The following is a 13,818-nucleotide window of genomic DNA, read 5'->3' as shown; positions in this document are numbered from 1 at the left end:
TGGCATAGCTTATGTTGGCTTTATCACTGCTATTTAGATGTGGCCAGGGTGTAAACATAAAGTTTTGCTGTTATCTTGGTCAGCCTTGAAGTGTGAAGACAAAGACTTCAAAGGGATTATATTTAAACATGAAATTTGCCAAAAATCTAAAACAAATAATTTCAAATATGGCCCAGAATGCAGTTACTATCCCATCCAAATTCCTGATATTTATGTTTGACTTGGTGTGTGTTATTTCTGGTGAAGCCTTCTGCAAACTGCCTTGCAATGTGACGCAAAGTTATATCCTTTGAAAATGGGTGAATAGCTGACAGTGGAAAATAAGGATAAAAGGAAATAGTGCACTGTGAGTCACTGGTCTGTCCTAACCATGAATATCTAATCCCATAATCCAGGTTCCATCTAAAGTGCATGGTAGCACAGCCCTGCAGATGCTTAATGAGCCCCACTGGATGTACTTGCTGTTCTGTCCTCAAGAGGAAGCTCCTGCTATAGCTGAGGGAGAAGTGCCCGTCCCCCAGCCAGGCAGCTCTGTGCTCAGAGCCCTGAGCTCCTGGCTGGGCGGGGCTTATTAAGCAGCTGTGTGTGTGTGTGTGGGGGGGTGTTACTGCACATCTTAAAGGGAACCTTACTCATAATGAATCTTCCATAATGAATTCAGCCATCAAGTAACTTTTAAAAACTCTACTATCATCAGCTATTTTCAGTCCCTCAGTCCCTCCATTTGAATACTGTCTAGGTTTCTTTAAGAACCCATTGATTCTGAGCTGTATTTCATAACACTTAGCACTTAAATTATTCTGAAGAGATGATTAGCAGTTAACTTTTCAAATCATGCCTGTGTCAGTGAGGCACCAATCAAAGTCTCTGTTTTTCCAGAGAAATAGATGTAGCTGTGCAAATACTCTGCAAAAGAAGAGCCTAATAGATAAATGACATTACACTAGGAACTCTGCCAGTTTGGTATTCCTGACAACTCAAGTGGGCAGTGAGCTAGATCATCATTGGATAGCATAGGAGTAGAAGGCCCACCCAAAATCTGTATTTCCAGAGATGTGTCTAGGAGGACGAGGAGAAGGGGATTGTAGAAATCTCATGGCCTCCTACTTCTGGCAGTGTGGATTCCTCCTTGCTCATGCCTGAGCCAAAGCTACCCTTAATCTAATTTTTTAGACTGTTTGCAGGATCTGCACTAATCCCAGTGGTTGTTTCCACACAGGTGTGCCATAGGATGGTGTCACATAGGCTTGGTTACTCCTCATGCCATCACATCTAAACATCCCTGACCCCACAAAAACGATAAAAGACCAAAGCGGTGGTTATGAAGTGTGATGGTGTTGCTGCTCCTTCATTATGGAGATACCTGCAAGTTAGGGTCCTTATTGAACACCTCAGCTTGTTCATGGTTAAAACAGAGGGGAATGACATCGCTCCTGGTTACCTTGTTTATTCTGTAAAGACTAGTTCCTGAGCCCCTCCTCCACTGCCTCTGTATCCTTATGGGTAGTAGTAGGAATATAGAATTGAGTACAGCATTCCAAACAAGATTTCACCTAACATTATAACCATACAAATGTAGCACAGGAGGAGATCTAAAAAGGTCATCTAGTCCATCCTTTGTACTGAAGGAGGATCAAGTATATTCATAGACCATTCTGATAGGTATTTTTCTAATTTGGTCTTCTTCAAGTGACAGGCATTACACAACCTCCCTTGGAAGTTTATTCCAGTGCTTAATTATATAGTTCTAGAGGTTTTCCTAATGTCTTGCTTAAATCTCCCTTGATGTAGATTAATCCCATTACTTCTTACCCTGCCTTTAGTGGACATGAAGAACCATTGCTCATTATCTTCTTTATAAATGCCTTAGGCTGTGTCTACACTGGCCACTTACTCTGGAAAAGCAGCCGCTTTTCCGGAATAACTTGCCAGCTGTCTACACTGGCCGCTTGCTTTTCCGGAAAAGCAATGACGATCTAATGTAAAATCATCATTGTTTTTCCGGAAAAACTATGCTGCTCCCGTTCGGGCAAAAGTCCTTTTCCAGAAAAACTGTTCCGGAAAAGGGCCAGTGTAGACAGCACAGTAGTCTCTTCCGCAAAAAAGCCCTGATCGTGAAAATGACGATCGGGGCTTTTTTGCGGAAAAGCGCATCTACATTGGCCACAGACGCTTTTCCGGAAAAAGTGCTTTTCTGGAAAAGCATCCTGCCAATGTAGACGCGCTTTTTCTGGAAATACCTATAACGGAAAATTGTTCCGTTTTAAGCATTTCCGGAAAAGGGTGCCAGTGTAGACGTAGCCTTAATGTACATGAATATTATCAGTAATCCCTCCTTCCACCACAGTTGTCTTTATCCAAGTCTAAATGTGTCCCTTTTTTATTAATTTTTTCTTCACAGGTCCGATTTTCTTTTGTAATTTGTGTAGCTCTCCTCTAAACACTGTCCAACTTCTCTACATCTGTCCTAAAGGGTGGCATCCCAAACTGAACACAATAGTCCAGTTGAGGTCTTGCTAACAGCAAGTAGAGGGAGCCAGTTAACTCCCCTGTCTTATGTACAGCATTACTGTTAATACATTCCAGAATGATATTAGGGTTTTTGCAACAGCATCACATTGTTGGTTCCTATTCAGTTTATAAATTTATAATCCATTATAACCCTGCAGAACCTTTTCAGCAGTAATACCTCCTAAGCCAGTTTTTTCCCATTTTGTAACTGTGCTTTTTGTTTTTTCCTTTTTGAAATGCGTAAATGTTGTTATAAGACTATTTGTTCTCAATAGCTGAATTTATCTCCTAGGCCTTTACTTACATTTTGAAGTTGTTAAGAGTTCTATTTTTTAGGAACACCAAGCTTCCTTCTTGGTGCTCATTGGGAATAAAATGTCCTTTGAGAATGCATTTTGCATTTAGTATTTTAAATTTCTATTCTTCACTCTCCCCTATTTTACATTTTTCACGTTAATTTCCTTTCCCATCAACTCTATTACTAGAATTGAGTATTATACATGGAGCACTCAAGTTCTGAAGGCTTCAACATTCAATATGGGTTATTCATTTGTGTCTGATCCACAAAGGGAATTAGTCTGCCACTGCTGCCACGTTGGGACCTAGTGCTATAGAATAGATCTGTTTGCCTTCTGTTTTCCCCACAACATATTTTTGACTTTTAATTGGGGAAAAAAAAACCAAATTCGAACTTCCATAAACATTCAATTATTCAACAAAATATTCATTTTTTTCCACAGAAAGCAGACACTTTTTGGGTGCATCTACACTGCACCATAACTCAAAGTAAGATATGCAATTTGAGCGATTCTATTTCAAAATAGTGCCAAATTTTAAAATAACTCGCTACTCTGAAACGACCCTTACTCCTCATCGAATGAGGTTTACAGGGACGTTGGAATAGCGAGCTCAAAATAACGGGCTTGCTGTGAAGCTGAGGGATAGCTATTTTGGAATACTTCAGTAACCGAAATAGCACTGCAATGTAGACGTACTTTGTGAACATTTTCATTTAATCAAAAATCCAGTTGTCCATTGAAAAACAGTTTAAGGGAAACTTTCAACCTTCTCTACTGGCTATGCTCATGTGTGAGCTCATGAATACATGATGGGTTGCCTGCAAAAACAGGGTAGTGGAATTGATGTCCCAAAAGATCTTTTCCAGGTCTGTCCTATATTCCTATAACATTATAAACTCTTGTGAGGACAGGGCAAGAAAATGTTACTTAGCTTTTAGCTCTAGGTAGAAACAGTAGTCTAAGTGAAATCAAGACTTTGCCAACAGCCTTATGGAACACTGGAAAAATCATCTGACTGTATGGAGTGGACAAAGTAGGGAGTGAGGATTAAAGGGTGTAAAATTAGTCTCCTCCTTGGTAGTAGTTCAGATTTCTGCTATTAACCATTCATTCTGGTGTTCATTCTGATCAGGCGGTTAATAGCAAGCTCCTTTTGTTAACTTAACATCTTGTTCTCTACTAACGTTGAGTTGCAGTGGTTGATAATAATTCAATAAATATGCAACTGCCAACTATAAGATAATATTTTAACACTAGCCTGGTGGGTCTAATGGCACCAGTAACTGATATCAGTCATGAGATTAATGGCACCAGAACTGCTATCAGTTTGTTTGTTTTTCATTTAAGTCTATATAATGAAAATATCCAAATTTGGTTTTAAATGGAAAGGCTTCTAATGAAGTTTGCATGAATGGGATTGGAAGAGCTATTGATTGCCTTCTAGGTTGAAATGTTTTTCTTTCCTCTAAATCTGCTGCTCTCAATGCTTTATCCACATAATTATGATTAAGAAAGTGAGCGAAGTTGATACCAGCCCAGGAGGGAGGCAAATATTTACATGCCTAAATACACTACCTAGTTCTCCACGAAAAAGGATTAGACGTACAAATGCAACCTATATCTCTTTTGCATTCAATGCCATTAACGGATCTATGTGAAGACATCCCTATCAGAAACAAGGCATTCCTGCGGCAATCTTTATATCCTATTTTAGAAAACAATTGCAAGATTTAAAATAAAGAAAGAAAGAAAATTCTGCACTTCTCCAAATTAAAAACAACAACAAAAATTTAACACAATTCTAGTCATCTCCACATAGGGGAGTAGATTTTTTTAAAAACTCATAATTATGGAGCCAGGACGAGAATTAGATTCTATAACTGGAGAAATATGAGTGTCTGGCCTCAAATGTCATTTTAAAGGGATAATGTCATTTTAAAATCCATGGGGAAGGTAGAGGAGCCAAATTCTACTACTAAATCTTGCAGTGAAAGGGGGTTTGAGACTACAGAAAAGAAATGCATGTGTTTTTTTTCAAGCTAAGCATAAGGGAGATAATTCACACAGCACCTACAGCCATGAGCTGTCCAATCAATCAATAATGTAGTGGAAGCTACTAAGCACTGCCAGACTTCCCAGCCATTCATCGAGACAGAACGAGCAGTTTGTTTAAAGAGGGAAACTTGAGATTAAATGTGTGGGCAACTGGTTCAGATAAAATAGCCACTATCTCAAAGAGAACCTTCTTCTGAGTTCTAAATTGTAGATAGTATCTTTTCCCCTATCCCAATAGTTATTCCTTTTTTTACTTGGATGGACAGGACCAGAATCAGAAGGACCAAAATGCTACCAGAAAAACTGTACTAGTTGCAATACAAGCTGTAAATACTAGAAAACTCATGAGATAAATAATTCTTGCTAGATTTTCAACCCAGATTAACAGAATAAAGACAGATATATGGGCATCTTGTATAATTATCTACACTTAGGGTATGTGTGTGTGTGTGTGTGTGTGTGTGTGTCATGGGGGAGACACACGGGTGCCATTTAGGGAGAGTGGGGGAGCATCAGCTGTGCGTACTGGGATGAGGCCTTCTTTTCTTCCCATTCCCCTGACAATTGGGAAGCAAGTGGAAAGTACTTGGATTCAGAGCATGCCTTTCACTTCTGGGTGGTGAAGGGAGGAGTCAGAGGCATTATTCACAGAATTTAAGTACTTTTCCCTTGCTCTTTGAGAGTCAGGGGAATGGGAAGAAAAGCAAGCTGTGTCCCTGAATGCAAGGCTGATGCCTCCCTGCTCTCCCAAAATGGTGCCCGGGGGGAGGGAGGGAGAAGGTGTAGGGACATACCAAACAAGTCAGCATAATAGCATTTAACTCAGAGATGGGAACTACACAAAACTGAGGCAACTAGCTAAAACAGATATTAAAAATATAGCCACACAAATGAAATGCCTATAAATTGCATGGAAACATTTTAAAAACACCATAACAAATGTAAGAAGACCAGAAAAAAAAAGCCACCATGGCTAATAAGAAAGCAAAAGAAGCAAATAGAGGCAAAGGGGGATTCTTTAAAATTTGGAAGTTAAAACCTACTGTGAAAAACAGAAAGAAGCACACAATCTGGAAGATCTGCTTTTAAAGTATAATTAGGTAGGACAAAAAAGAATATTGCTTACTGTTGTGTGGTCCCCATTTCAAAAAAAGATATTAGAATTGGAAAAGATACAGAGAAGAACATCAAAATTATTAAGGATCTAGAATAGTTTCCATGTGAAAAGAGATTAATAAAACTGGGACCATTCAACTTGGAAAAAGAGATGACAAAGGGGGATATAAAAGAGGTGTATTAAATTATCAATGGTGTGGGGAAAATCATTAAGGAAATGTTATCCTATAGGATGCATCTACACTGTACCCAGAGCTGCAGTGTAGATGTAGCCTTACCTAACACAAGAACTGCTATAATCCAATGAAATTAATAGGCAGGAGATTTTAAACAAAAGGAAGTACTTCTTCATAAAACACAGAGTCAATCTGTGGAACTCATTACCAGTGGATTTTGTGAAGATCAAAACTATACTGGGGCTCAAAATAGAAGTAAGTTCACAGATGCTATTAGATGAGATGGTGAAGGATACAACCCCATGTGCTGAATGTCCCTACCTTCTGACCGCCAGAAGCTTGAAGCAAATAATCATTGACAGGTCACTTGAGGATTGCCTATTCTGTTAATTCCTTTTGACATACCTGACACTGACCATGGTGTGCAGAGCAGATACTGGACTAGATGGACCACTGATCCGACCTGCTTTGGCTGTCCTTATGTTCTTATATACCCAGGATGACTCTTTAAATCTTTGAGGTTTGCTGATGACTATTTGAGATAAGAGTAAAACACTATCGCCGAAAAGTTGCTCAGTGGAGCACAACCATCTTAGTATTTCATTTCTCATTCAAGGGGTAGGCCTGTTTACAGTGGCTCCTGGACTTGCTTTAGAACTTCTGGAAAACTGCAATGCATAACCCTCAGAGAGACTTCAGGAACATAAATAATCGGCTCAATATTCCTGAAATTCCTTTCTGGTTTTGGACTGCAACTGCTTCCTGCTCATTTCTTCTCTCAACTAATTTTGGGTTCAGCTAATTACCTTTGAGAAAAGACCATCAAACAGAATGGTAAGGACAATGTTCCAAAGAATTCTGTTAATAAAGCCCTGCCTCTTCAAAAGAAGTGCAATGTATCCAAATCCAAGGTACATCACAAGGTTTAGATCTTTGGGGGACCTGGTGGTTCTACCAACTGTAGAAAAAGTGGGTGGAAATTAAGTGGAGCCATGGTTCTGCCTCTCATCCTAAATGTGCCAACTAGGGGATCAAAGTGGTGGAGTGTGCTGTTTTCTCCAATGTAACCAGAGGTGTGGGAGAAGACCAGCTGGTAGTCCTTCTGCAGTAACAAAGCTCTAGGTAGTCTCAACCCAAAATGCAATCATCTTGGCCAACACCAAAGATAGAACCAGGGACTGCCAGACCTAAAAGGTATGTATTACTACAAGCTATGTAGTTGTACCACTTACATCCGTCATTAACTGAGTATGGAGGGTTAGGCACATAACAAACATGGATCAATATACCACAGGGGTTATATCATTGGTTAGCCCTAAGAATCCCATTCTGCTATCCTTCCTTACTATGGACAGTACTTACTCACTGGGTATGCCCCTCATATCTGCCAATAATTTTTACATCATTTTTTATTTGACTAAATGTTTTTGTTTATGAGTTTGTGAAAATTCAGTGGGATCTCTCAACATGTGGTACCACACAATGTGAGTAATATTGGCAGGACAGCGTCCTACCAAAAGTGCTGCAACCTTGTTTCTTTAGTCAACAAAGCAATCTTAGCAATCTAGTTCTAGTATATATGATCCATGGGCACAGGCCACTGGCTAACAGTCTTTTGAAATAGGAGTTATTGGACTAAAACTCTGAGCAATTTCCTGAAATTACATGTCATTTTAAAATGGTGGAGAAAAAATAAGATGCCTCATAACAGCAAAAGGTGCCAGTATTCAGCCTGGAACCAAAAGGCAGCTGAAAATGATTTCCATCTGCTGAGAATGGGACAAACTGTTCTTGTTTTGATAATGACAGAGTGATTCTGGGAAACCAGTTGCCTGTTGCAATAAGAAAGTTCATTCAATTTATCCAGAAATTAGGAGCCCAGGGAAGCTTGGCATAAAGTAGCTTCATTAGGCAGTAAATTATTTACACTGTGAAGGAGTCATCCCAAACTATGGCAAGAAATGAAAACCTAGTGGTGCCTGTGACAAGCATTTAATGCTTCTCTAAATGACGAGAGCTTGAATAAACTGATATTTAAATCTCAACCCACTCCTATGCAGCCCAAGCAATATGCAGTGTCCAGGAAATTGGTTGCATTATCCATTCCAAATTGGCCAAGGCCCATGAAATAACAGCTACTGAGAGGAACTTTAGAATATTCCATTTCTTCTGAGTAAATAGCTCACAATTATACTGTGCTGACTTACCAAGTTCACAATGTAATACAGGTTGAACCTCTCTAGTCCAGAACTCTCTGATCTGCAAACATCCATTGTCTGGAGTGTTTTTAGTTAGCTGGATGTCTACTTTTCATGGGTGTGGCCAAACTTCCCGTGGTCTCATCAAGTTTGTTTATAGCCACCAGTCCTAGCTCTCAGTGTTCTGTGCTGTTATTTAGCTCCAATTTACCCCTAAATGTCCTCTAACAACCCAGTAAGCAGTGGAAGTGTTGGTAATGCTGCTAGACAATATTGACCTCCCATGGTCTGGAAAATTATCTGTTTCAGAACTGGTCAGATCTCAAGGGTGCTCTCTAGAAAGGTTCAATCTCTAACATACATATCTGCTTAGAACTCAGTACTCCTACCTTGTTTTATCTCTAAACTTTTTTTTTCAGCAGTATCTCATTTGTGACAGGCCAAAGAAATTGAGCATAAGCAAGAAGGAAATCTCAGTTAAAATCATTCTTATCTCACTTCATGTCCATATTGCCCTTTCAACAATAAATTCCACAAGTGTGCTATTTTTTCATAAGAACAAGTAAACTAATGGACCATTCTACTATAGGATGTACAGAAGTGTCTTTCTGGAAGCACAAAGACAATACATAGCTGGCTATATTATGAAGTTTCTGGCTTGAAGCTTCTACTCAGCTTATGCAAATTTTACTTTCATGCAATGCATGAACATTTGAAACACACACAACTGTCTTCCTGAGCCTACAAAACTTCCTCCTCTCCATCTTTGATGCTGATCAATCTGCTAACTATACAACATTTTTATGCGATGACAAAATCAAGATGAAGCATGTTGCATTTTCAGGACAAATCTAATCATCTTTTTTGCAGTTGTACAAGACCTTTGGCAGCAGCTGAATTATGTAAAGAAGTGAAATACATGGAGAGGCCATCACTGAACAGTGTTCAGTGCTTAGTTCTGTTTGAGCTCCTTGTACAACAGTGTGTGCACTGAGAAGAGACCATCTTGAATCACATATGAAGTTAGGTAACCATTGTGATTTTATTTTCTGTGTTTTGCACTTCTAACTTCATAGGAGACTACTGTCTGATTGAGCTGCTGCTATTTTTGTGTAGCAGAACTAATGCAGCATCTCTCATGTAAAGCTTATATGATGTTCTATCTTGTCATGGAGACTTTGCTATTGTTCTTTCTTGCTTTGTCACTTCTGCTAAAGTAAAAGTCATCGAGACTGAGTATGTATGGGTTGTTCTTTGGACCAAGAAAAACATATTCTGTACTTTGAAAAGGTTATTTATATCAAGTCCTACAAAGTAATTTATTTTGTGTACATTTTTACGCTTCATTTGGTTTTTGCTATATAAGTTATTCACATTCTAGAGCCTGGTAAAAGGTCAGTCAAAACATCTTGAAAATCAAATATTCAAAATGATTTTCCATGAGTGATTTACCAAACAGCAACTGTCAAATAATTTTTGATCAAACACACTTGGGAATGGGGAATAATCTGCAGAACAGGAAAATGATGCAAAATTTGTTGAATAAATTATACACAATGCTAATTGTGAATAAAAAAACCAAGTTAAAACTCATGAGATTCTGCAACTTAACTCACTGCAGTTAAGACAAAAAAAGTTCAGACAAAGCTACAGTATCCTGTTTGAATATTTTAGGAAAAAGGGGGGTTGATTTTTCATATCAAAATGACTTTTCATTTACACTTTTCAGTAGAATATATAATATAGAATTTAAGTCCAAATAGCCCTAAACAACCACAAACAAAAAGTGTTGGGGACTTTACTTATCCAGAGAATTTTGAAATGTTCCGGTATTCTTCCAAATTGTAATGAAAACAATTTTCAAAATCTCAACCTTCCACAAATCTTCATTCTTTGCACAGTGCTACTAAATATGTTCTTATGCTCCATATAAGCATTTCATTTTTTGGATGAAACTTCATAGTTGGGTTTTGCTTGCTATTAGTATTAATACAATTAATTTTTCAATTCTCCCTTTCCATTTTAGGGAGACAACAAAAAATTGAGATAATAACAACAGGGTAATAAATGGGAGACTATAAATAAAATATTTTTTTTTGTTTTCTTATCTTCTGCAATGAAGATAAAATAAAGCTGTCCTACCTATCTAATTTAGCTTACACACAATGTCATTTAGGACTCAAGCAGAATTATCTGAGCCAATTCCACAACAGATATAAATCAGTAAAGTGGTCCTGGCTGATTTGACCTGGCTGATTTGAATCAGATGAAGTTCTTATTGGGAGGCAGTGGTAGGTAGGTGGATGATGGCAAACCTAGCATTTAGGTGTAATAGCACAATTGCCCATAACAATTATTTTAAATATTGCTAGAAGGTATTCTTTTACACCTTTCCTTCTCATTGGTAGTTTGCAAAACTCCATTGAACACATATGCAGTTACAACAACATTGAGAATGAGAAGGGAGAAGGCTCCATATCCTAGCTGGAAATCCAGCAGCTGAAGTGTGCAGTTAGTATTTTGTCAAAACACAAGAACTGTTAAAGCATGCTTAAGCAGACCAGGTTAAAAGCATGCATTTAATTAGGTAATGTGAACAGTTAATCCATTTTCAACAGAAGAGCAGGTCTCCCAGCAGAATAGAAGTGCACCAATCACTGTTGTATCATGTTACTTAGCACATTGCTTCATAAAGGACTTGCACACTTATGGTAAGATCAAGTAAAGGTCTTGGTTCGCATTGACATTAACAGCATTTTATAGAGGGTAAATAAATACACTCTACAATGAATCAGTAGACATGGCAAGAAGCATTTTGGTTTTGGTTGGTTTCTTAGCCATGTCTTTCTGCTCACCTCCTTCGGGCTTGACTGGTCCATCAGACATCACTTTTCTGAGGGCTAGTTGGCTTTGGTCTTTGTTGTCATTGGCTGGTGGAGGCAGATTGTCAGACTGAGTTCTTTGAATTGGGAGGACTCCTGCTATGCTGTGTCTGTGCTGCTTCCTGGCATGATTAGACTGACCGCTTTTATGTGCTGCTGTGGCAGTGTGGGTGAAATGGAAACCCAGAGTATGTATCCTCAGATGGAACCAGCTTAAATGTTATTCATGCAAACAGAAGTGTTTTGTTCTGCACTTAAATAAGTAGTGTTTTCAAACACCAAAGAGACACCACATGCACAGCACTAGAGGGTATTAAAACTGGCTGTTTCTTAATTAATGATGGTGGGACTAGGGAAATATTTTCCCCCTTTGTGCTTTATACTACAATGAGTTTATGGAACATCAACAAACCCTGAAGACAAACACAGCGAGTCCACGGCTGGAAGGTTTTTATTTGCAGAAACTAAATCCTCAACCAGTAATAAGATGCAGGTCTGAATTGTACTCTGTAGTGCTACAGTTTTCAATGGAGGGTTTGTCATGTGTGAATCTATTTCTAGCTGCCAGACAAATCCGTCTCTAGCCCTCAAATCAATCTGTGGCATAAAGCGGCTAATGAAATTGAATCCACTGCTACAGCAATTGACTTAGAAAAGCCCAAGGAGCATGGAGTGATAAGATTATTAATACTATTCAGTACCTAAATTTCTTGTTAAGTCTGGTGTATTTATTTTCAACCTACTGTTCACTCATGCTAATTTATCTGAAACATTGTAGGCAGTAGGCTGCCTTTAAGAAGCCTTTCAAATGAATGGAAGGTTACTTAGCAGCCACTATGCTTCACATGTAGAAAATTGAGTGATGCTAAGTAAGAACTTATTTTTCAACCTGAAATCCTGTACAACCTATATTGCATTGCCTGACGTGTAGATGCCCTGCTTCTTTTCTGAGGTTAATATCACACCATTAATGTGCTCTCTCTAAGCATGGTGGATGTGATTCTTTGAAAGCTGGCAGCCACCTATCTGAGGGTTTGATTATTTCCATGGTTGAGATATTTAGCAACACTGAAACAACATCACACAATGGATAACTCCGTGAGTCATGCAAACCTCAGGAATATCATGGGCCATGAATGGAGGAAGTGATGGAGAAACAGCCAGTTTTATTGCTGTCTATATAAATGAAAAAAAAAGACTTCTAAATAGAAGGAGTATATTGTATTTTTATGTGTTCACACACACACATACACACACACACTCACACACACGCACACACAGAAAGACATTGAACAGAGTGAACACAGTGTGCCAAGAACAGAACCAAACAGAAAGCAGAGCGGGAAGGACAGCAGGGAAAAGGCAACAGATGAACATTAAGCTGCCATGCTGAGGAATTTATTTGCGTCTTTTACTTGGTTGGAGGCGAAGCTGTTGGACAGCTGCTTCAGCTGCAGCGATGGCTGCCCCAGCATCTTCAAGGTGGGTTTGAGTAACGCTGGTTTTGCTTTGGCTGCGCGATGGACCATGAGAGCGCAGGTGTCCTTCAGAAGAAGATTTAGAGCTCCCTGGACTGCTGTGAGATTTCTCAATGGTGGGCATCTGCATGTCTGATGGGGAAATGAATAAACATGAGTGTTATTTCTATGAAATACTATTTCTCTCTCTCTTGGGTAAATTCTGTTTGGAGGCACTGCCCTGACGTGCATCTCTCCAGCAGTAGCCTGCTGGGCACTGTGTCTGGCACAATGAGGCACAATTTCCTCCCTGCTCTTTTGTTGTGCTGTGGTCCAAGGTATAGTTTGCTAGTGATTTATACTACCAGCAATTTCTGACACTTCCCATGTCGACCCTGTTTTGCTTGCTGGTGAACCAGTGGATGGATCCAAGGCTTAGCAAATTTTCTGTTCCTCCTCACCCACTTGTGCTACAAGGAGGATGCTGAAAAGCAGCATCATTTATGCCTAAGTGTCCAGTCCAAGATGGGCCAAGCAATTTTAGGATTCCCCTGTAATGATGTGCAAGCTAAGTCACAATCTAGCCCAGTGGTGGGCAAACTGCAACCCGCAGGCTGGATATGGCCCATCAGGGTTATATGTATGGCCCATGCAACATTTTGTTTACCATGGCCCATGCACAGGGTTGCCAGATTCCACTGGTTTCAAACTGTGTAGGGTTTTTTCCTCGCAGCACTACTAAAGTGATGCACACATGAAGGAAGGACACATGAAGTAAGGTGCATGCTACTTGCACACAATGCTCTCTCTGCATTCAATCAAAGTGTTGCTATGGTTCAGTTGGCACACCCCACAAATTCTAAGTACACAGGGGCATTTAGCAAAACTACCCTGTCTCAGGAGACTATCTTCATTACTACAATCATGAGGCCCACTGAGATGAAGGAGGCCATTTATGTGGCCCACCACTAGCCTTGGTTGATCATAGCTCTTATACAGTTATATCCACAGAAACCTCTGATATAGACATAAGACATATTTATGCTTGCAAATATACAGTGCTTTACAGAATTGTCATCAAAGCAACATCGTATCAAGAAGAAGCAGGACAGCTTGTGTGTTAT

General features: G+C 39.3%; 1 protein-coding gene across 1 annotated transcript in view; it reads right to left on the bottom strand.

Moving 5' to 3' along the window:
* Positions 1 to 13,818, bottom strand: part of PCLO (piccolo presynaptic cytomatrix protein) — a 501,171-nt gene that overhangs the window by 69,382 nt on the left and 417,971 nt on the right. The window contains exons 20-21 of the mRNA XM_089778439.1: positions 12,653 to 12,847; positions 11,211 to 11,393 (exon numbers count right to left, since the gene is read on the bottom strand). Of these exons, the coding sequence (XP_089634565.1) occupies positions 11,211 to 11,393; positions 12,653 to 12,847 (378 nt within the window). The remainder of the gene's footprint in view (positions 1 to 11,210; positions 11,394 to 12,652; positions 12,848 to 13,818) is intronic.

Source organism: Pelodiscus sinensis, chromosome 1 (assembly GCF_052426305.1).
Source record: "Pelodiscus sinensis isolate ZL-2025 chromosome 1, ASM5242630v1, whole genome shotgun sequence".
NCBI classification, from domain to species: domain Eukaryota; kingdom Metazoa; phylum Chordata; order Testudines; family Trionychidae; genus Pelodiscus; species Pelodiscus sinensis.
This window is presented reverse-complemented; position numbering and strand designations above follow the sequence as displayed.